At 31.1% G+C, this 24584-nt stretch overlaps 2 protein-coding genes across 4 annotated transcripts in view; one reads left to right on the plus strand and one right to left on the minus strand.

Moving 5' to 3' along the window:
- LOC129988164 (uncharacterized) overlaps nt 1-24584 on the minus strand; it is a 94280-nt gene that overhangs the window by 53909 nt on the left and 15787 nt on the right. The gene's annotated exons all lie outside the window — the stretch shown is intronic.
- LOC129988166 (uncharacterized) lies at nt 10858-22732 on the plus strand. Its single transcript, XM_056096319.1, has 5 exons — nt 10858-11040; nt 17430-17476; nt 17790-17846; nt 19196-19252; nt 22499-22732. The coding sequence occupies exons 1-5, from the start codon at nt 10929-10931 to the stop codon at nt 22601-22603; spliced, it is 378 nt and encodes a 125-aa protein (XP_055952294.1). The 5' UTR covers nt 10858-10928; the 3' UTR covers nt 22604-22732.

The following is a 24584-nucleotide window of genomic DNA, read 5'->3' on the forward strand; positions in this document are numbered from 1 at the left end:
TGAAACAAATTTCACAATGTGTTAATTTTTAAATAATGCAATGTGAATATATAGACAAAACATTAGGAAAAAGCAAAGCATCATGAATAAAAAGATGTAAGGCTTCTAGAAAAAATGAGAATTATATGTCAACCAAAATTTGAAGTTAATAAACAATTCACTCAGAAAGTCATTAAAACCATCTTACAAAAAAAAAAAAATCATCGAAATTTTTGACAACTAATCCCAATGTTCCAAACGGAAGTGGCTAGTATTATGATAAATTTATACATGGTAACGTTTTAAAATTTTATTTCTGTAACAAATCAGAAAATTATGCTCAGATTAGAAAGACATATTAACCCTCATAATATTATATTCATAAAATTTATTTTTAAGTAGTTTTAATTATCGTTAATAACAACACGGTATATAGAGTAAATAATAAAACTATGCAAAATATAACAAAATAACAAGTAATAATAAAACGAATTTTTATCCCCTTTTTTAATGCATAAATGAAAACTAGACTTAAATAGTAAATTCAACATCTCATCAAACATAATATTTAATTCATACCTTAATTAATTTTTTTTTGTATGAAAGAAGATAGTTTACTTTCAAAGTACATATTAAATAGAGCCTAGTTTTATTTGCACGAGAAAATGCAATCCATTTCAAGTGTCATAAAAAATTTGCATTAGAATCTTCTTACAATATATCAGAACACTAGCGGGAAAAAAATGCAATCCAATCATTAAAACAAATTGTGTCTGATTGTATAACTTTAACCAAAATTCTTTTACAGAGCTTTACAAAGTAATTGTAATTCGCTAAAATTTAAAAAAAAAAAATTAATTTGCATTAATACAAAAGAATTTTGTTTCCTGGGAATTCCAAAAGAACAATATTTCAAGCCAAGTAGACAAAGCTTAATTTTTTTATTATTATTATTGTATGTCATTTCTTATCAAAAGAAGCAAGTATGCTTTAACGATGTAATTTATTTATTTCAATTCCAACCTCTGTAATCTTTAAATTGCGATGAAAACGGCTCAACTGAAAATTTCGAAAAGGATTCAGTCAGTATCATTAGCGCCATCTATTGAGCATATTTAGAAGCGCGTAAGATTTCAAATAATTAAAACTGAGGCAAAATGCAGCAAAATTCTATATCAAACACGAGCAAACGATTTTTTAATTAATGTTGTTCGGAATGTAAAAATTTAATATAGTTAGTAAGTATGTTTAAGAAGCAAATTTAGACCGAATAAAGCTGAAATTCCACTACCACCAAATTTGAATGCGCCAATTCCCTTTTGGAAATTAAATATTTTAATGCATATTTGCTAATTTTTAAAATAAAAATTGTGTTGTAAAAAAACAACTTCTTCAGATTACACATTTCAATCATAAAATCATGGTAAAAAATTCATTGCATCATTGGCACAAGATAAATTTTAAAAATCTTGTTAATATTTCTTAAAAAAATCACCAAAATAAAATTATATCACAAAAAGCTAATTTCCAAATTTTAAAGGAGTCTAAAAAATTATGATTTGAAATTATTGAGCGAAATATTAAAATTACCATTGTTTTGTTTTTTTCAATAATTAAACTCTAATAAAATATTTGAAAATCCCTTCTAATGCCCATAAGACTATTGCGAATCAAATATGACCGCTAGGTTCACCAGTCTATCGTGTAGAACAATTTCATCACGCAATTTACAATATGCGGACCAAAAAAAAAAAATTATTATACCAATCGCTTTTCGCGACTAGCTCGAAAACCAGAGATATCGGTTATATTTAATTATAATTAAATCATTTCGATATATTTTCATGCCCATCATATTTTCATGTTTCAACAAATGGAAAGACAGTAAAGCCGAGTTGTTTTGTTTCTCGGCTGCTCATTATGTACATGAACCTTTGTAAAGGAGACTAGTCCCATGACATCACAACACTATTAGAATCGTTAATATCCTGTTCATGTACCTTCTAAATATCGCAGTTTGAATTTCAGGGCAAACAATATAATCTATTGTTGGAAATAAAAAAAAAATAAAAACTATAAAATTCAGATATTATAAAAAAAAGCAATTTTTTAATTTTGGAACTGTGCACTTTTCTTTTCTTTCTTTCTTTTTTTTTTTTTTTTTTTTTTTTGCAACAATATTTTTGGTATTTATTACAGAAAAACGATAATTTTTAAATGAATGCTCCGAAGCGCATATTCTCATTTTCCAAGATAATATATGACAAATTTGATAGCTGTAACTCAAACCGTCAGGTAACCGTCAAATACTTTTTTTTTTAAATTCGATATCGATAATAATGTCGTCACAATCTGTCATAGACATTCTAATTCTTGACAACAGAATGCAATTTAGAATGCCATCATAGACATTCTAAACTGCATGATTTTCCTGCGTATCCATTCAATTGGAAAGAACTGTTACGCACAATGACAATTTGAAATAACAATCCAGCATCTTTTCATGAAATAATTCATTCTAACAGGAAAATATTTAATGCATAGAATAGCAAAATTTTTCGTGGATATCTCTGCTATGTCAAAATGCGAAAGAATAATAATTAATGCTTCCTCAAACGCTATCGCAATTTATCTTAGAGATCAATGCGCAACTTAAAAATGCACAATTACGTGTTGCTCTTTATCTCAGAGTTCGGCACGCAAGCTGCACTTTGAACAATTGCAGAGATAATTTAAAAAAAAAAAAAAAATCAAATAAATGGCTCAATACAAAGAATTCGATAAGTGCACTTTAAAAACATAAATAACTAGAGCTGATAATTATGGACAAACTATTAGAAAAAAGAAATCGTCAATGTAATTGCGAATCTGATTAGAAAATATTGGTTAAATGAAAGAACAAAATAAATTGCATTTATGTATAATAAAACGCTTACGTTAAATAAATAAGTATAATGCGATGTAATGTTTTCTATATGAAGTATAAAAAGAGAAAGAAATGTAATTAAAAAAAATTCAAATTTGAGATTTTGATTAATCATCTAGGTTCAGACCTCCTTAAAGGGCCGCGGTGGCCTGGTGGTAAGGTCTCGGCTTCGGAACCGGAGGGTTCCAGGTTCGAGACCCGATCCCACCGAAGAATCGTCGTGTAAGGGGGTCTGTTGCACGTTAAATCCGTCCTGACCAAACGTCCTCCCGCTGGTGTGGTGTGGTGTGGAGAGGGGGATGACAGCTCGGGTGTCGTCCTCGTCATCTGACCGCGGTTCAAAATTAGGAGGTCCGTCCCAAAATAGCCCTAGTGTTGCTTCAAACGGGACGTTAATATAACTATACTAAACTAAACAGACCTTTTTAAATTCGAAATATCCATTTTGGCATTATATTTGTCTGTATGTCTGTGAATACGATAACTCAAAACCACTTAGCTCTAGACGGATGAAATTTGGTATACGGATTTACGATCAAATTTCTAAAACAAATTCGAACGAACTGAACGAAATCCTAAAAGTTTGTATGGTTGGCTGTTCGATTATAAATGAACTCGACAACTACAAAACCTAAAGAGCTACATAGATAAAATTTAGTATACATAATTAGTATCTAAAGCATGGATTCTTATCAAGTTTTAACTAAATCTTCCAAAGGATGACTGGCTGTCGGCGTATTTCTCACGCCTGCAAACGCAATGAATTAAATCAATGAAATTCAGCATACCATCTTGTGGCAACAACTGTAGCTCCATGTCAAACTTTTAAATCACCGAGAAGTCAGCCATCTAACTCTCCGACCCGCCACGAAGGCACACAGATTTTAACTATAAAAACTGAATAACCGGACCGCCGCAACAGCAACACTGGCGGGAACTGTAGTTGAGTCCTAAGGGCCGTCACCGGCCACGATACAACCCTCCCCGAAGGAAGTACGTCCCGTCATCGATGGGAGGAGTTAGATCCCCCACCTATTTCTGTACCCTCCAGGGTGGCGAGATCCAACCACCATGCCGAAAGCATCTCATCCTCATTTCGAGGTGCCCCCCGGGAGGTTAATCAGCCGAGAAAAATGCATCCCAAAATAATTTTCGCATGATAGACAGTAAGAAATGCCACATTCAGGCCCAAGATCTATGTTTCGTAATTATTATTCACAAATGTCATCCACGACATTCGGGGACTTAACAAAGATCCATAAATTTGATAGAGGAACGGGGAATAAGATCTTTATTGGTGAGCATACGAGAAAATTTCGTGGAGACCATTCCCGCTTATTGGAAATATATCCATCTGTTTGTCAGCGAACATATCAGTGTCTGTCAGTGAATATCTTAAGAATACTTTGAGCTAGAAGGATGAAATTTGGTATGTTGTCTTTATACCATATTTATAGATTTCTATCGAATTTTGAAACAAATTTATTCAAAGAAAGTATGTCGTTCTGATTGCCTCAATGTGTGCATGATAGCTACAAAATGTAAGGAGTATAAATAAATGAAATTTGGCAACAGGTTTAGCACCTAATCAATAGATCCGTGTCAAATTTTAAATTAAATCCATCAAGGAGCTGACCGTCTGTCGATCTGTATTTTTTCATGCATATAAACGCAAAGACTTATATAAATAAAATTTAATAAGTGATGTTGTATGCGATGTATTTTGTATTTGTATTTTGTATGTGATGTTGTTGTGAAAACTATATTTGTGTGCCACATTTTAATTTCAAAGGACCAACAAAACGGTACTGAGGATACATATTAGTTTTTCTAAACTATATTGCGCAGCACAAAACTCTCATGGTGTGGGTCTCTGTTTATAAGAATCTGAGCATTCGTGACATTCACAGCTTTGTCATAGGGGCAGTTTCTTGAGAGGATAAGATCTTATGCGAGAAAGTTTCAGTGGGACCATTTCCAATGGATTTTTTAGCAGCTGATAGATTCCAAAATTATCAAAAAAAAAAAATGTTATCCCTACCATAATAATTGTCTAAGTATTATTTAGTATTTATTTTTTTAGAAATTTGTCTTAATTTTATTTGATGTTTCATAGCTTGTCGCAGTAGAATAAAAAGCTTCTAGCACTATTTTTTTATGAATCAATAACCGAAATATTTTGAAATAATTGTGACGTATTTCTGCGTTTCAGCGACAAACCTATATTATTAAAATGGAAGTCAGATGACTAAATTAAGACCACCAATAGCATTTTATTAATTAATCATCAATGGAAAATAAGCCAACCAATTTTTAATTTAATCGCATGGTTTTAGGATGCAATAGCTTTTTATGCTAATATGAATTTAAAAAAAAAACATTTAAAACAACCGAATTCTTCATAAATTTTTTTTTTGTTTTTTTTTCTCTTAGGATATTTTCAAATCAATTAATCCATCTGAAAAAAAAAAAAGCATTTTGTAATAAGAGATTCCTTATTTTTGCATTATAAATTTTCCTCGCTAATGTGATTTTTTTTTTCAAGAAACGTCTTTTGAAAGCATGAAACACATACAATATCCTACAATTAATTATAAACAGCATTACGGGAACAAAGCTATTCTCAAAATGCATGCAAGCCGCTGTTCCTAACTGACAGGTTCACCATCAGCAATATCCAAACCAGTTCAAATTATCCCGAACCACAAATAAACGTTAACGACAAAACCTACAAAACGCTTACAGCTCCCATGCGTAATTAGTTCGCCAACAAAACCGCACGTGGGTGCGAAAATTCGCAAATCAACACTAGGATTGCAGAAGATAACATCTAAACTCAACTTTGCCGGTACAGAATAGCCGAGTTCGCACGCAAGGCAGCAATTAACGAATTATTCATAACTTTGAAGACGATGGTAAATTATTAAAATGCAGTTTCCTAGGATATAATCGGGTTGAAAAGCTTTACGGGTGCTTTCTTTATACGAAGACGGAAATGGGCATTCCCTGCCTTTTATTTTCCCTCTTGTTTCAAGGGAAAATTACTTTGTTCCTTTTGAGTTCGAAACATATACTCATCAATCTATTTTTAAATGGGGAAAATATGGTAAATGTAATTTTTATGATTCATGTCATCAAAAAAAAATGAAACAATATATATATTTTTTTAATCTGTGGAAATTTATTTTGATTTTGTGGACTGGGATTGCCATGTCCAAGTAAATCAGGATAACATGAACCTTAAAACTTGGCACGGAAATTCAAAACAGGGTTGTATACATGATATTACAGAAAGGGCTATTCTGAGATGGCTCACTTTGTTTTGACCCATAGTCAGATAACAAGTTCTTAAAATATCCACGCCACAACCAATTAGAGGACGCTTACATCTCGAATGCAAATTGAACATCTGCCAGTGCAGATTATAATTTAGCCAAATTATCCTACGATTTTAAAGCTACGCGAATTTTATTTTAAAGGGCACTTGAGAATTTTTAGCCAAAGTCAGATCATAAGTACAATACCTGAATAATTCCTTGCTTAACTCTTATACCACAACCGCGGAAGGACGCTAAAGCTTTGACGAATTTCATTAAATATGACAGATTTGTATATACAGAGGACTTTATGTAATGCGTACCAAGCTCACATCTAAGGTTGAATCAGGTCTCTGTCTCAGAATCCAGATTTTACCTTAAGGTCCTCCCTGGTCATGTACATGGATTTTAGGCGTAAATTTCATGACTATACAAAGAATGGGGGGGGGTAAGGGGATGTGGTATCTCGCTTCTATTCAAAACTTATTTAATATCGTATTATCATCACTCAGTTTATTTATTGCTGAAATATATACAGTTTTAAGTTCAAAACTCAACCTGACGTACTTTGCACAGAACCAGCTCAACAGGACGATTTTAAAGAATTAATCAACTTTCCCCAAAACTATAGGAGAAGTGAACCATCTAACTCTCCGACCCGCCACGAAGGCACACGGATTTAAACCATAAAACTAAATGACCGGACCACCGCAACAGCAACATTGGCGGGAACTGTGGTTGAGTCCTAAGGGCCGTCACCGGCCACGGTACAACCCTCCCCGAAGGAAGTACGTATCGTCATCAATAGGAGGAGTCAGATCCCCCACCTATTAGTGTACCCTCCAGGGTGGCGAGATCCAACCACCATGCCGGAAGCATCTCATCCTCATTTCGTGGTGCCCCCGAAAAAAAAAAAAAAAAAAAAAAAACTTACACATATAAAAGGAACGAACTCATTTTTCAACAGCTTGATAAAAATTTACATAGGCTTGCTTATAATTTTTGAAAGCAATTTACAATTTTTCGAAGAATCGATTTCGTGTATTTTCTTTTAATACTCATCGAATTGTAAATTATTTAGAATTTCAAAGTGGCAGATGAAATAATTAACAGTCGGAGATGGATATTTTACAAGTTCGTCTACGTGCGAACAGTGATACGAAATGTGAAGCCTCAGGAAAATACCAATGTATTATATTTTATAACAACACTACAAAAAAATCATTACGAACTCCTAACTATTACACGTAGCCCAAGCAATGCATTATTTCAAATGCATAATAATATGACTTAACAATAGCAGAAAATAAATGATACTGTTCAGTGAATATGACAAAATTGCTTTCTTCATGTAAGTAAAAAAAATTTATTTGCTTTTTTATATAATTACCATCATTCATCTATAAAATGAATCACGGACTTTCTGTAAGACAAGTAAAATAACAAAATCTCCATTATAGATTCATCTTGCTAAAAACTTAAACGTAACAAACATGTATATATGACTTTCAATGTATTGAAATTACAAACTTGAATGAATTAATCACGAAGAATAAAAACAGGCGCATGAAGAATATCAGATGTCTGAGATATTTTTCTCCTTACATCAATTACTCGTGCTTAAGTGAGAATATATTCATTCTAACTCATCATAAGATATACATTACTTCAACTAATAATAAAAGCACACAGATATTTGTTGATAATCTTCAGAACGGAATGTAAGATATAGAATTAATGAATTTGGCACAAACATGCTTTTTTGGAGACTAGGAATTTCATCTCGAAGACAGTTTTGTAAATGTTCATTACAGTTAACGTATTTAAAAATTAAATTAAATTCAAATCTCACTATTTTATCAAATCATTTATTAACATCTTTTTCCTTTAATAGTGCTATAATTATGACAATTTGCCTTATTAATATTAAGTATATTAACTGTAAAGTAGATTTTCACTTTCCTATAGTTGGATATTATAAAATTTTGAAAATGCGTTTCTTATCTTAAGCTAAGTATATGGTAAGAAAATTGAATAAGCACTTCGCATCCGTTTTCTTTAATTGACTGGAAAAAAAATTAATATGAATGTGCACATCATATTCATATACACAAGAATAGGACGACTAACGGTCAATGAGTGGATAGCCTGGTTTCAAAATATGACACAGAATTACAATTATTATAATAAAAAGACATGCCAAATTTCATCCATTTAACTCGTTTGAGATACCGAATTTATATTCTCATGGAGGAACAAACATATTTCCCGTTCACGAATTCCAACCATAACTTGATACAAATCTGTAGTCTGTATATAAAGACAACATGGTGCATTTCATTGTCTCCAACATGTTTCATTTATGAATTATTCATTCACAGGCAGAATTCCAAAAGAGATGTTTTCGAACTTGGAGAGACTTGAAACGACTTCCACAATATCTTTATCGCTTTAATTTTTTTCTATAATTCGTTTTAAGTTAAAAAAAAAAAACTTCTCTGGAAATCAAATATAAGGCTTTGAAAGTTGGGCAGTAAAATAATAACTGACATGATTAGAATTTTTCATCGATATTATAAAGGGAATGGTTTTTTTTTTTTTTTTCGAAATAAATAATATTCTTCACTAATGGGAGAAGAAACATGCGACAAGGTTCCACCGATACCCCATACAGCATTACTTACTATCAATCATGCCAGTATGAACTTGAAAGTGCCATTTGTATGCTTATGATATAGTGGATACTTGATGACCAAAACGCCCGGCTCTTCAGGCCACTTCCCTTAATCCCTTATCATAATAATATCTTCTTCCACAATGCAAATGCCACGAATTTCATCAAAGACCATACCACAGACCAAAAATAATGACGAGAATGTGCCATTGGCATAGGCCGGATTTACGGGCCATTTTTCTTCGAATATGGCTTGACAATTGGCTACGTAAAAATTCTCTGGAAACTTTTTTCGAACAGAAATTAAAGATCGATGAGTCTTTAAAAGAGATGTTAAGTTTCAGTAAGATTGGACTACTAATCATTTGACAAAAGCAATCCTGAATGTTATTTGATACATGTTCCCTAAACCAGTAATTATTTGCGATAATTTTAAAAGCCGATGATAAATATTAAATGTATCATTTTGTTTTCTTTTAGTGAGGGGGGAATTAAACTGACGATAAACGGGAATTTGCTTCTTATTACTTTCACTCACACTATATTGAATGTTTTGTGTTAAGTTTTATCATATAGTAAAGGGAATGGAATTTGGAGATTTCCACATTGATAAATTGGGTTCAAAATTTGGTGGAAATATGCCAAGACCATATATTAAAATTCTTTCTTTTTAACCTATTGTGTTCAAAGGTCAGTGTGTCCACTCATGCACGAATAGAGAGATCAACAAAGAATAAATTCGAAGACTGAATTAAAAGAAAATTCTACACAGAGCTTGTAATAAAAGAAACAAGCTAAATTTCATCCATCAGGATTTCGAGTTATGTAGCTCACATGCACATACTGTCAAAGAGATAGGCTCACTTCAAGGACATTTATTTTGTCTAAAATGCAATTGAAATAAAAACTTTGATGTAAGGATCGTATACTAAATTCCATTCGTGTAACTAATTCCGATTTAGAGTCAATTTATAGACAGGCATAATTCAAAAATACCTTCGAAATAGCCTTAACCTTCCATTGGCCGCAATTAATCTGTGAGATGAAGTCACATTAATTGAGTACTCATATATACTCAAATACTCATACTAAATATACTCAAATGTAAGTGAAAAGTTCTGTTTAATATGCTTTTTTACCATACATTCAAAAATTGCATTAATTGAGTACATTAATCTCTTGGATGAATTGCGCCCGATCGTGTTAGGATTTGCATTGCGCCCGAAGGTTAAACGTGGAAATCCAGAATATATCTCATGGTTTTTTTTTTTTTTTTTTTTTTGTATGATTTGAGCAAAAGAAAGTAAAAAGGATTCCCACACAATCGCATTGCGCACCCCCCCCCCCATCTCCCCAAATTAAATATCCAACTTAGTCCAACATTGCCTATTGAAATCGTCAACATTCATACGAATATATACAACCACCTGCCATATACTTCATATACCAAGCATGTAAAAATTGTTAACATCAAAGCAACATGAGAACACAAAGCTGTTTCAAAACAGATTTCAGGAAATTGTTGCTCTATATAAAATATTCCACGAAAAATGAAATAAATCATCAACTAATATACGTCAGAATACTCTCACAGAGGGAAAAGTGTTAATTTCGCATACATACAAAAACTCAAAACATTGCACTTAGTTCATCAAAACCTGCATTGAATAAAAGCATTTGACAACACGGACGAACAGCCAATCAAATGGATTTGAAAAACTACAAAAACAGCTTTTTCAAAGTTTTTTTTTATTTGATCAACTGTTCAAAATGTTCGTGTACAGAATTTCCTCAAAGTTGACAGACAACAGGAAATAGTTATGCAAATCAACGGAACAATATATTCCCGTTTCCCCATTAAAATTCAACTATTGTTTATTGAATAAGATTTATCAAATAAAAAATAATCGCATTGCGTGACATTAAAACTAAAAATTGCCAGTATATAAGCCCCGGTTGTATTTCAGGATGCAATAATAGAGGAGTTGAGCTCTCCATCATTTTTTCTAGCAAGTATTCCAACGCAGGAAAGATGACCAGGCTAGTTTTCTTTCTAGTGGCTCTCTGTGCCTTGATGCACTATAAAGTGGATGCAAATGAAAATTGCAAAGAAGATTTTATGAAAATGAAAAAGGCGATGAACAGTAAGTAGTAAATTCATCTTTATTGTAAACATATTTAACTCATAACTGGTGATATGAATTGTCTCAGACGCCTAGAGACATGGAGTCAAAAAGACCCCATTGTTGTTTTTCTTTTTTGTCCTTTGTAAACAGTATTGGAATTTATTTTGGAAACGCAATACATTCTGGAAATCATGTAATTACCAAAAATGTGAAATGTTATAATATTAAATGTTAGAAAGATGTTATAAGAGAAACCCAAACAATCTTTTAATGTGTATTTCCTTCATTTAGATATTACGAAATTACACTAATGTTAATAAATGTTGGAATTTAACAAACAAAAATGAAGAATACAATATTTTAAAATATTACCTTAAGAATATTTCTTTACTCTTTTTACATCATTCAAATTTAAAAGCAGCAGTGTAAAACGGTAGATCCATAAAGCAGCGTAATTCCACTATATCCAAATCACACAAATCTCTTCATATCTATATTTTTGCCTAATTGCAGCGAATTTAAGATTTCTATATTTTACAATCATAAGCAACATGTAGATCGAGAAAATGTAGTACAGACTTCATTTTTAGTCAGATATAACAGTTAAAAATTAAGACGAATTCTGGGCAACTTCAAAACAATATTGTGCTGAGGCGTCCGGGAATGTGAACACACTAACGGCTTCTTCGTCCACTTGGAACTATATTTTCCTTACCCATAGAAATAATTTTACATGTAATCATGTCATATTCCTCTTCTGAATCTACATCTGAATTTTCTTCACTTTTTTCTTCATAATCGCTCATAATCATTTCTGCATCACTAATATCAGAATTATCTTAAGACATTCAGCATTCTTCAACCAATTGCATTACAGTTTTATCAAAATCTAGATCACATGACTGAATATTATTTTTTTCTGGAATGTCTAAATTGAGTATTATTCATTTCTTTTTAAACAGCAATGTTGCTGTAGACAAAGGAAGCGTATTCCAATGCGGAATATGTAGAAATTAAAAGGTGCGTTATATATCTTTCCAATCATAAATAAAAACAAAATAAAATACCATAAATAAAAACAAAAGCTTTGAAAAAGAATAAATGGGTTATATGCGCGTGTTCATACAGACTTTTGCCAATATATTGCTAAAAGAACTTGAAGGTACTGAGGATATTCGAGGACAAAAAACACGCGATAATCAATGAACAACGGGAATCCTTTTGACCCCCGTTTCCAATTACGGGTTAAACATTCTATGCGTCTATATAAATATCAAGTTACAAGCTACTATTTCTATCAATTAAATTTACATTGCTGACAACAAACAATCCGCCAAACTCTGAAAACCCTATCAAAATAAACGTTCAACAGTGATCAAAATTGAAACCATTTGTTTACCCCTTACTTATTTTGTACCTATGTTTCAATATTTCATTTCGAAAGAATGCGCGAATTATGTTTTTCTTTAATATTTCTGTATTTGTTATTTGATATTTTGTTGTTTTTCTTTAATATTTCTATATTTTGTATTTGCTATTTGATATTTTTGTATTTAATTCAATGATGGCAAATAGCTTGCTTTCGTAGAAAATAACCGTCCTGTTTTATATCACCTTGGGATTCAAATAAATTAATATTTAATTCACAATAACTAATATAATAATTGCATAATTATATTGAACAATTATTACTCCTAGTTATCTTTTAAATGTCATGCATCTTTGGAGAAGACAAAATATTCCCTGTACAATTTTGAGCATTTTTGGTAGCAATTTACAATTTTAAATTACGGTATCAAAGCAAGTTTTGAAAAATATTTAGAAATAGATTACAAAAACAATGTTATGCAATCGCCGTTATTCTGGACCGTTAGCAAGTCTATATAACAGGACTTCCTATTTTGTATACGAGCTGCTATTTGCCTTCAATTGCCAAAGTTATCGCTATTATTTTCATGTCAGAAGCTTTTCAACTTTCAATGGCTCTTGGAGTTTTCAGAGATGAAAGTATTATTATTTTAAATATTAATAAAAAATGATCAGATGATTAGGATAAAATAGTCAAAACTATACAAACAGATATTTCAAATATAATGTTACTTCCTGTGTAAAATAAACAATGAAGATTAAAATATACCTAAATCATATTTTCTTTTTATCAACAACGAAAATAGCAATCGCAAAAGAAAAAAATTTACAAACATTTCTATAAAAACTTTTTATTACCTCGGTCATTTTAATAATTATTATTTTGATAAACAAATTTTATATATAAATTAGCATTAGTTTAAAAGTAAATATAATACTGTCCCTGAATTTGATTAAAATCTTTCATATATCTCGAAGGAACAAAAAATCTATACTTATAATAAAGCTCAATGTGTGTGTGTGTGTGTGTGTGTGTGTGTGTGTGTGTGTTGGCGCTCTACAGGCCAGACCGTTTGACATACAGCTACCAAATTTGGTACATGTATACCTTGGAGGTTGGGAATGTGCACCTGAGGTTTCTTTTTTCGAATTTTTAATTAGAATTTTAATTATTAATTAAAAACTAACTTTCCCGCCAAAAAAATCTTCCATTTTCCCCACCGCCAACTTTTCCGCCAAAAAAATCTTCCATTATCCCCAGCGCCAAACGAGAAAGGCTTCAGTTTTTTTTTTTCTCCCAACAGTAATGAGGCTAGGGTTAAAATTTTTCGGCGGATTATTTCAATCGGTTCTGTTTATTTTCTTAATGTTTGATGCATTTAAAATTAAACATTGTTAATGAATCAATCTTTCAGATTCATTCTGAAGTACTTTTGAATTAAAATAAAACAGAATAAAGGAAATTAAAAATTTCTAATCCGCATAGCGTTACCCCAACTGGCGTAGAAAAAATCACGTATTTGCGTTACGTAACCGGCGAAGAAAATTCACGCATGCGCATTCTGTTCTGATTGTTGCCATGACAACATGTATATGCTTATAGTTTTAAGTACAACGTTTTTTAAGTAGTTTTTTTAAAACCTGTTTTCAACCGTTTATTTTAAATGATTCGTTTTATTTTCTTAGTGTTTGATGCATTTAAATTTAAACATTGTTGATGAATCGATCTGCTCATAATGAATCTAAGAAAATTTTGTTGACCAACTCTTGAGATATTACATAAATTAAAAAAGATATTCTTTAGTGCCCATAAAGTTTAAACGCTGAGTGACTCTATTTTCAGTAATCAGATTATAAAAAAATGCTTTGTTTCAGTAAAAAATATTATTATATTAATTGAAGATAAATTCTTTCCACTTTAATTTAAAGCATAAATTCTACCGTTTTCAACCGTTTATTTTAAACGATTCGTTTTATTTTCTTAGTGTTTGATGCATTTAAATTTAAACATTGTTAATGAATCGATCTGCTCATAATGAATCTCAGAAAATATTGTTGACCACACTCTTGAGATATTACATAAATTTAAAAAAATATTCTTTAGTGCCCATAAAGTTTAAACGCTGAGTGACTCTATTTTCAGTAATCAGATTATAAAAAAAATGCTTTGTTTCAGTAAAAAATATTATTATATTAATTGCAGATTAATCATTTCCACTTTAATTTAAAGCATAAATTCTACGGGAGCTAACAGAAAATTAGAGAGATACATATTACGTTATGACGGAAGGCCTTTATAATATTATGAGTAAATTATATGACTATCAAAATTTGAAGTTTTAAAATATTTTGATGAAGAAGCTATTAAAGTAGAAATTGCATAAAATATTTAATTATTAAAATTTTAACGAACATTAAGATTGGCGAACCGGCTGGTCGCCAAAGGCGGCTAGTATTAAATAAACTTTAACAGAAAGAATACCATGACACTTTACAAAAGGTTCAAAATTAAAATTAAAGAGAAAAAAAAATGTCAACTTTGTGATCAGAGAAACAGCAAACATGCGTTAGAAAACCCTGCAAACATGATATTCAATCTTGATAAAAGTACAAAAAAGGTATCTTATAAACTTAAAACAAAAGCAATTTTAATCATAGGAGGGTTTTTTTTTTTCTGCTATCCCTTAGTGTACCACATTGTTTTTAAAAGAAAGTCATAAACAGAAAGTTAGGGTTTTGTGTAGTAAATTACCTGTTACGTTCTTTTTTCATCAAAAACGTGCAAAACTTGTCGAGCGAGCAGAATATGTGTAACTAAGTTTCAGAGCCTGAAGCACTTTTGAAATTCTGTTGATATGAAAGCCGCTTGTTTTTACAATGCTTTAAATTTAAATTTTGATAAAAATAAGTTTGCTCAACATCTCTCAAAATATTGGCATTTTAAGTCGGCTAATCGAAATGTTCTTTATAAGAACGACTGCTAATAAATCCACGCAATACAGAGCCCATATACAAGTTGTCTCTGAATTTATGTGCCAAACTTTAAGGGTATGTAAAATCCATATAAAGAAGCATTTTTTGTATAGCAATGTGGGATCGAAAATAAAAGGTTCGGCTGAAAAAACAAGAAATGCTGAGGAAATGAAAAGAAAGCTCTTTACTAACATAACATTTCAGAAAGTACACAAATGTGCTACCACCAGCATAAATACAGGCCTAGTAGTGTCCAGCAAGCAACTAGCATGCACTCTTTCGAAGATGCCTAGGGTTCCATGAAAGTTTTGCAATGAAGTTTTTATCAGAATCATTGGAAGCATGGTAGACACTATATTTTTCTGCCTTGCTTGCACTTACTTGTTCCACCTACACTTTTCATTTCCGACAACATATTTCTATACAAAAAATGCTTCTTTATGTATTTTACATGCCTTTAAAGTTTGGTCCATGAATTCAGGAACACACTGTATGTATCGCCAGAGATCCGGGAAAATATGAAAAAGAAGTGTTAAGAATTTGACAAAATTCATCTACATTTAATTATAAATTATTATCTCCCTTTTCTTCTTTTTAATCCATCGCCATTTAGTTAAAAATCTTAGAAAATTGAACACCTTCTTGATTCATGTGCGGGAGAAAATTTCTAAGAATAAACGAAACAAAAATAAATAAATAAATAACGCAGGAGGTGTAATAAAAATAATACATGAAGGAAAAATATTTTTCAATAAAATAAAAACATTTCAATCAAGTTCTTTAAAGTTAAGGCAGATATGCTCAAAGAAATAACTCAGAAACGTTCATTTTAAGAAGTTTTGGCAAAATACTGATTAAAGACTTTTAATGCAGTGTTTTCCCAAGATTACTTATGGTCCGTCTATTTATTAATTTCCCAATCACTAAATAATTTGTTATGTTACGGATCAAAGTTGGTTCAATTTTTGCAAAACTATAATTGTGGACCCAAAATACATAAAACCATCGTTGCAGAGCTGCATTTAATTAAGTCTCTTGAAATTGGATTCATAATACCCCTTTTCATTAGTACTGTAAAAATCCGCATTGGTTAATCCTAGAAAATTGACCATTGTCAAAATTTTAGGCTGAATAGACAAAATGAAAATTTAAGAAAAGATCGCCCGCAAGTTGGCAGCAAAATATTTTTGTCACGAATTTTTATAATTTCTTATATTTAAAATTGTTACAAATGCCCAATTTTCATGCAAAGAGCAGATGTTTAAAAACCAGTGTGCTACGATGCCAGTCTGCTACAAGTCTAATTTGAATTGAGACATGAGCCAGTGAACATGAAACTAAATTTTCAAAAAAATTCTGTAAACGACTAACTTATAATTTAAATTAATTTTTTATGCGTGCGTGTGTGTGAAAGTTCATATCTAATGGAAAATGAATAAGTTTCATTATTTTAAAACAGATAATACTCCGACTGGCAAACTAAATTCCGGCCAAATAGAAAATTACAGAGCGATTAATTTTTTTTTTTAATTACGTTTATGTATTACGGTTATTTGTCCACTTTTTTAATATACCTTTTACAATTTTTATATACAAAACAAAATGGAAATGAATCGAAAAAAACTCAGAGTAGGCTTTAAGTTTGACTTTAAACAAAAAAGATGATATCGATAGGTTCAATGGACAAATACTAAATTACATTTTCCATGATTTTCATTACACATGAAATAAAATTTTAATTCACAATTTACCCTCAAATTCAGGTTTTAAAGTTCAAAATGTAGGTGTTATATACTACTAACTACATAACATAGAATCTGTACAGATAAGTATAAGTGAAATACGATGGAAATTCTTACATTAAGATGTGTGGTTAAGCTATATGGGTCCGAATTAATGAGTTTCTACAAACTCTATAAAGCTTCTCTGTCTATAATGTACATTTACATAATGGATGACAAAAAGTAGTATTTTTTTCACACAAAGAAATTTTATTTAAAAGTAATTTGGCAGAAAATATATGAAAATAATTTTTAAATAATATATTTTCCTCTTAAATATTGCAGAAATGATGGACGATGGATCTGCGCCATCATGCGTGGATGATTATAATGTAAGTACTGACTTTTAATATTATTTAAGTATGGCGTATTTTTAAATATATAATTAAGAATAAAGCACATTATATTTATTTATACTTATTAAATATTATATTTCAATATAATCTAGTTTTTGTGTGTGTGTGTGTGTTTTAAGCAACTAATACGAAGAAGAAATACATAATTACTGACGTAATTATAATTTTTACAAAAAAAAAAAAAAAGTCAAACGAATCACTATAATCATAAAAGAATTTAGTTTTGCCCATTGTACATTTTCATTGAAATGATTTTAACAATTTTGCCTGTTTATTTAATTGCATACAGCTGAGAGAGTTCGAATGCACTGGCGGCGAAGATGAAGAAAAAGACAAAGAGATGCATGTAAGTTATGGACCTGAATTATTAAAAATAAGTATTTCATTGAATAATTCACAATGATTTCATATATAATTAATTTCCTAATTTTTTATCTATTAATTTATCCTTTATTAACAATATTCTAAAGTGTTCTACTTCCTGATCAAATTTCCACTTTTTATTTAATTATTTTTAACACGTGCTCTAAAAAATTGACTTCAGCATTTTCCCACGCTCCGAGAGAAGGAATAAAAACCCCTAATGCTTACAAGATTCTTTTAAAGATACCTAAGATTCCCTTTCCTAAGTCGTAAAAGGTAAAAGAAATCCCTATTAAAATCCCATAGTAAATTATTCGATCATAGATATCACTGCAATCTCATAGTTACCACTGCAAATAATTCGATTTCTAGAGCTCTAATTAATATTGTTACGAAATTTCCGGGTTCGTTTGGATAGTGGAAGTTATATGGTGTGGAGAACGCTCAATCAGCAGACGGCAGTTTATTTACACGAAGACACACAGGACAGCACAAAGACGACAATTATATACAGCATAGGGAAGACAATTATTTTCAGCCGAGACGTGCACACAACGAGACTCTATTGCAGACAGTAGCACACAGCTTAGTTCAGCACTAGCTTGACTCCGTCGCTGCTCTGCTAATCTCTGGATGAGCAGTTGTTTACCGTCGATTCCGACTACTCTACCCTGGTAGCTGCAGACTGCCTCCTTTTATAGGTCTCAGGTGGCGGGACTAGAAGCCTCTCAACCAATCAGGAACTTTCGAGGCGTATCTTGGTTCCCAATGGACGGATCGGGAAAATTCTCGATGTTTCAGGTATAATCTATTTTGGCACCAAAGTCGCCAAGCTCTGGGACCTCCGACGCGACACCCGCACTCCGTCCAATACAGATGACTGTAAAAGTACAGATGACTGTTTCTGATGATGGAACCAACTATGATGGGAAGCAGCATTACAGATTCGTAACAATATATAAGCGGAATACATCTAAACTCATTATGTTCATACTGTCATTAAAATACGGGAGACGTTTATATGATAAAAGTCGTTTCCTACAAATTATTGAATTTGTTCAAAAGCCATGGCTAATAATTTTGCGCGCGAACTACAAAAAAAGCAGCCGTCATTTTAGTGAGAGTTGGACAACCATTTAGAAGCATTAGTATACATAGAATGTTATACAATAAGAAATTATGATACAGTAGTGTAAAATTAATACAAAATATTCCCATATATAAATTCAAATCTTTAGAAAAATAAAATGTAAAAGCTTCTAAAATATTTAATAAGTCTAATGGATGCAATGCAAACGGCATTTAGAATAATTTTATAAATTTATTTTTCAGGAAAAGTTCGTAGAACATTATAAAAGTTTGTCTGAGGAGGAACAGAATGGAGTGAAGGTAAAATTTTTATTTTTATGAGTGAAAATTTTCAAATACCTGAAACTATATAACAAGAATGAAATGATATTTAATATTTAAGAGATAAATTTTAGCATCAAATTAGGGAACTAATTCGTTATAATAAAGTTTAGTAGTTAGTTCCTACTTATTTTAACAGGGAAATTAAGAATCGCTTCATGAATTATTTCAACCATTCCTCTAATGCAAAAAAAAAAAAAAAGAAAGAAAAAAGAACCGAGTTGTTTTTATTGGCAATAAATGCAACACTACCAAAATAAAAAGTTATTAAAGGTGCTTAAACAACATTTTTAGAAACGTAGTAGAAAGTAATAAGTAATTTTTTTATCAAAAATATCGACAACAAATCAAAGTTGTAAAATCAGGAAGTGTTGATAAAAAAAAATGAATTTTCAGTAAATAAAATTTTTAATCATATTTATATATCTTAATTTTTAATAAGTGTTCAGGAATTTTTTTCTTGTAATATTCATAGTCGTTTTAATGGTTTTCAGCATCTCCACTTTTACAATTAGCAGTTTTTTTGTTTGTTTGTTTGTTTTTGCAGTCTATATGGTTTGATAAAAAAAATAATTTCTTATACAATAAAAAATTATATTTTCAAAACTTTTTTATATTTATCCTTTTCTATTTTTTAGCCAAAAATTTGATAATACAATATCATAAATATTATAGGATTATGGAGAAAAAAAAAATTTAATTTACTATCAAATGGCCCTACTCATATAAAAATCCATTTTTTCGATTAACTTATTAAGTTGAACAGTAAAATATGGGTCAATTATACAACTACATTATATTTCAAAATTCCATTTGCTAAACTTTCTGGAAAAAAAAAATCACATACAAATTCGATCTGCCTTAAAAATAAAGGAATAAATCTATCATAGGAATAGAAATCTGTCATATCGTGTAACTTTTCACTTTCTCGTATACGAAATACAGCAAAGGTATTGTAAATTCGAATTAAATTATTAAAAAATTCCAACTCAAGACTGACGAATTTCCATGCTTCAAATCTTCCTAATTCCGAAAATACATTTTTGACATCGTATGTCTCTCGGTAAACACGGTAAGTCAAGTCAACCATCTAACTCTCCGAGAAGCCACGAAGGCACACGGATTTAAGCCATAAAAACTGAATGACCGGACCGCCGCAACAGCAACATTGGCGGGAACTGTGGTTGAGTCCTAAGGGCCGTCACCGGCCACGGTACAACCCTCCCCAAAGGAAGTACGTCCCGTCATCGATGGGAGGAGTCAGATCCCCACCTATTAGTGTACCCTCCAGGGTGGCGAGATCCAACCACCATGCCGGAAGCATCTCATCCTCATTTCGATGTGCGCCTCGGGGGGCGGTAAACACGGTAACTCAAAAGTGCTTTAAGTTCGGTTATATATATAATATGGAACTTTGACCAAATTTTATATTTTTATAGTAAATTTTGAACGAAATCAATTTAAAAAAAGTCTGTCTGTCTGGTTGTTCGACAATAAGTTAACTCGATAACACCAAAAGACAGAGTTAGGTAGATACAATTTGGTCCACATATTTATCACTTAAGGTGTGAATTCTTAACAAATTTGAAATCAAATCCGACAAGAGATTAAGTGTCTGTCAGCCTGTGCAACTTTCCGTGCAACGAATGCAATGATTTAATCAATGAAATTCAGTATATGATATTGCGACTACTACAATTCCGTGTTACATTCGGACTTCAATCGGTCGGGAAAAAAAACGTCCAAAATGCGTATTCCCAGATATATGCAGTAAAAATGCTACATTCACGTTAAAAAAATCTATATTCCACAACTACCGTGTGATAATGCCATTCAAGTCTTCACGACCTCACCTAAAGTCCTCAATTTTATACGGGGTGAGGGATACAAGACCTTAATTGCAGAATATGCGAATAATTTTTGGTAGACCACTTCCGCTGATTAACATAAGTATAACTCAATTTTTTTTTTTCTTTTAAAGTTCAATAATTTAATTTACTTAGCCACTTTAAGTAATAATTTAAGCACATACAAATTTAACATACATTTGTAAGCGTAATAAAACACTTTTTAAATTATGAATTTAATATTTCGAAATTAAATAAGATTTGTCTTAATGTAGACTTTATACCTTTATATTTTTACTCTATGGTATTTTATCAGTGTATATTTCGTATGCATAAAAAAGAAAATACTGTTATCATCAAAAACAGTTTTGCATCATAATTTTGATCAACGTTGATCTTTTAGACAAAAAGAAAAAAAAAGACAGATAGATATGAGACACAAGGCATTTGATGTTCACGTCTAAATGAAATATCTATAAAATTTCTATTAGACAATGAGAAATGTTTTTTTCTAACGCATACCCGATCTTCATTATAATATGAAATTATTCAAAAAGAAGATACATTTACAACTAGCCACCTTTAGGGACCTGCTAATTCATCTGGAATATTGGTTCACTTAATCTCTAATGAATAATGTTATGATCCCCTCACAAAGTATCAAATTGTGGTGCACATTACAGTCTTGATATTTTAATAGTTTTACTCGTACTCCGTTTATTGTAAGCATTAATTTTTCCAATGGAGTCGAATACCACGATATGATAGAACCATTGAGAAGATAACTGTCCATCTAATCTATCATCTAATTGCGAGTTGTCTTTCACAATGCTGTAACTTCAATTTCTTACTACAAACCTAATTGCGCAAAAAAGAATTAAAATGTTTCAATAATGACAGAGAATTACGCAATTAAACACTGAAAAATATTAATTACCGAATAATATTACTGAAATAATTCAAATATTAATTATCGAAATTCAGAAAATTCAACCAGATCTTCAAGTTTTTTAGTTATCATGTCCGCAAGCACACAAACAGTGAGACAGACTGACTTCATTTACATGGATTCTGTAGAAAATTTGATAAAAACTATAAATATATTGTAAAGACGCATACCAAATTTCATCTGTTTAGCGCAACCATTTCTTAGTGACCTTGTTCACACAGAGACAAAATTCCATAGTTCCAGCATTTTTCGGACTATTTATAAGCTGAAATGTGGAAAGTTCATCAAAATCTTGAGTTCGGAATTTTTAACTATCACAATACTTCTCTGCAAAATAAAAAGATTCACATGAATTATTGCTTCCATAGAATTAAAATAAATGCCTACTGATTTCTTCTTCTTTTTTTTTTTTTTTTTTTTTTTTGTCAGGACTGCATAAAAGAAGTCGCAGAGGCAGTAATGCAGGAAGTGGAAATAACTGACGAATGCCGAGAAGAAGCAAGGAAAATCGATAGAAAAATGACCGGAGAATAATTCTTCATTATATAATCCAATGAACAAGATTGCTGAGAAACATATGTTTACTTTTTTTTGTAAAGAATCCCCAATTATAGTAATGTCTATTAAGTTTTCTACTTTAAATAAATATTGATCTGTTGCAAATGTTTTGAAATTAATATTAAAAAAAAAAATAACCAGTATCTCGTTTCAAGCATTTCCTATGGAATCAACGATTTGCAAACAATATAGCTTATGAATGAGTACGAAATAAATTAAAATTATGCCGGATTTACCTTCGGCCAGTTATAAGACGGCAAGTAAGCAGCGCATGCATAGAAAAGCTGAAAAACTCGGTTCGCCGACGGGACAATAACATACCGCGATATTGTACTTCTTTTTTCTTACTGCGCATGCGCGTTTGTAGAATTTGGAAGTTTTTTTTGCGTGAAAAAATTAATCACTTATCAAAGATTAATTCCAACATTTTATGCTCCTTGTTCTCTCTGATGCAAGGGTTTATTTTTCTTTCCCCCCCCCAAATTTCATTTATTATTTTTTTTTCTATAGTTTTCCAAATTTAGATATATTGACTTCTTTATATTTTATTTTACCATGTTTCTTTATGTAAATATACATCATTTTAACGCGCTACGCAGTGAAAAAGAAAATTTCAGGGGCGCCAGAACGGCAATTCATAGAATGCCTGAATCTATCTTATGAAATTGTGGCAAACATAAATAAGTTCCTTTCTACGCATGCGCTGCCTACTGGTCGTCTTATAACTGGCCGAGTGTTAACCCGACATTACAAGCATAACTATTAATAATAGTTCAATGCATAGGGTGCATTCATTCAACATCTAAGCATAACTATTAATAATAGTTCAATGCATAGGGTGCATTCATTCAACATCTAAGCATAACTATTAATAATAGTTCAATGCATAGGGTGCATTCATTCAACATCTAAGATAGCCAGCCACCTTTCGAATATTGGCATATATGTTAATGCTCTAAAGTCAAAAGGTTTAGCTCAGCCCTTTCGTTTTAAAGCAATAAAGTATATGCTAATATTGGAAAGATAGCTGCTGCCCGTAACATATTTTCTAACATCTTTAATGTTTAAATATTAAAATTAAAAACCTTATTTTCGAAGAAATTTTAATTTTATTCGTATCTTCGCTGTTTGCGGAAATTGATAAAAATATGTAACAACTACAAAGAATTCGTAAAAGTTGACATGCATGTATTCACTGGCCATCCGGGAGCAGAATCCCGCTGGTGTGGTGTGGAAGTTTGGAGAGGAGGTGCCAACTCAAGTGTCATCCCCGCCATCTGACCGCGGTTCAAAATTACGAGGTCAGTCCAAAAATATCCCTAGTGTTGTTTTGAAACGGGATGTTAATGTAACTAAACTAAACCGGGAACAGAATAGAATACTGCTCAAGAAGAAGGCCAAAATAACAGACAAAAGTGAAGAAATTGAAAAAAAAAAAAAAAACTGACTATACTTCAGACATTATAATAATTTTGAAAAGAAACCAAGAAAGTAAAAGAAAATCTTGAAACATTTAACAGAGTTAGATGAATTTTTAATTATACTAAAATATAATGGTGCGGCATATAACAAAATAAATCTGGAAAAAATAACTAGATCTTCATGAATTTTCAAAGTGAAAGGTGGGGAAAAACAGATACGAAAGCAAATAATATATTAAGAAAAATACAAGGTCACAAAACTCAAACAACGCTTATTCGCCAATACTAAATATCAGGTGAAATAAAAATGTGTCCAAAACGCAAAATTAATACAATCAAATATTAAAATATAGAAATTAAAAAAAAACATTCGCAGAATTTTAATATATAATTATGTTTACAAATAAGGTATATGGTGAAGTGAAATAATACTATATAAACCATTCAATATCCAATTACTAAAATCGTAACACTAATAGTAATCATCTTTAAAACTAGTTAAACTACGGCACGCCAATAGAATGGTATTTCATATC

Source organism: Argiope bruennichi, chromosome 10 (genome assembly GCF_947563725.1).
Source record: "Argiope bruennichi chromosome 10, qqArgBrue1.1, whole genome shotgun sequence".
Taxonomy (NCBI): Eukaryota; Metazoa; Arthropoda; class Arachnida; order Araneae; family Araneidae; genus Argiope; species Argiope bruennichi.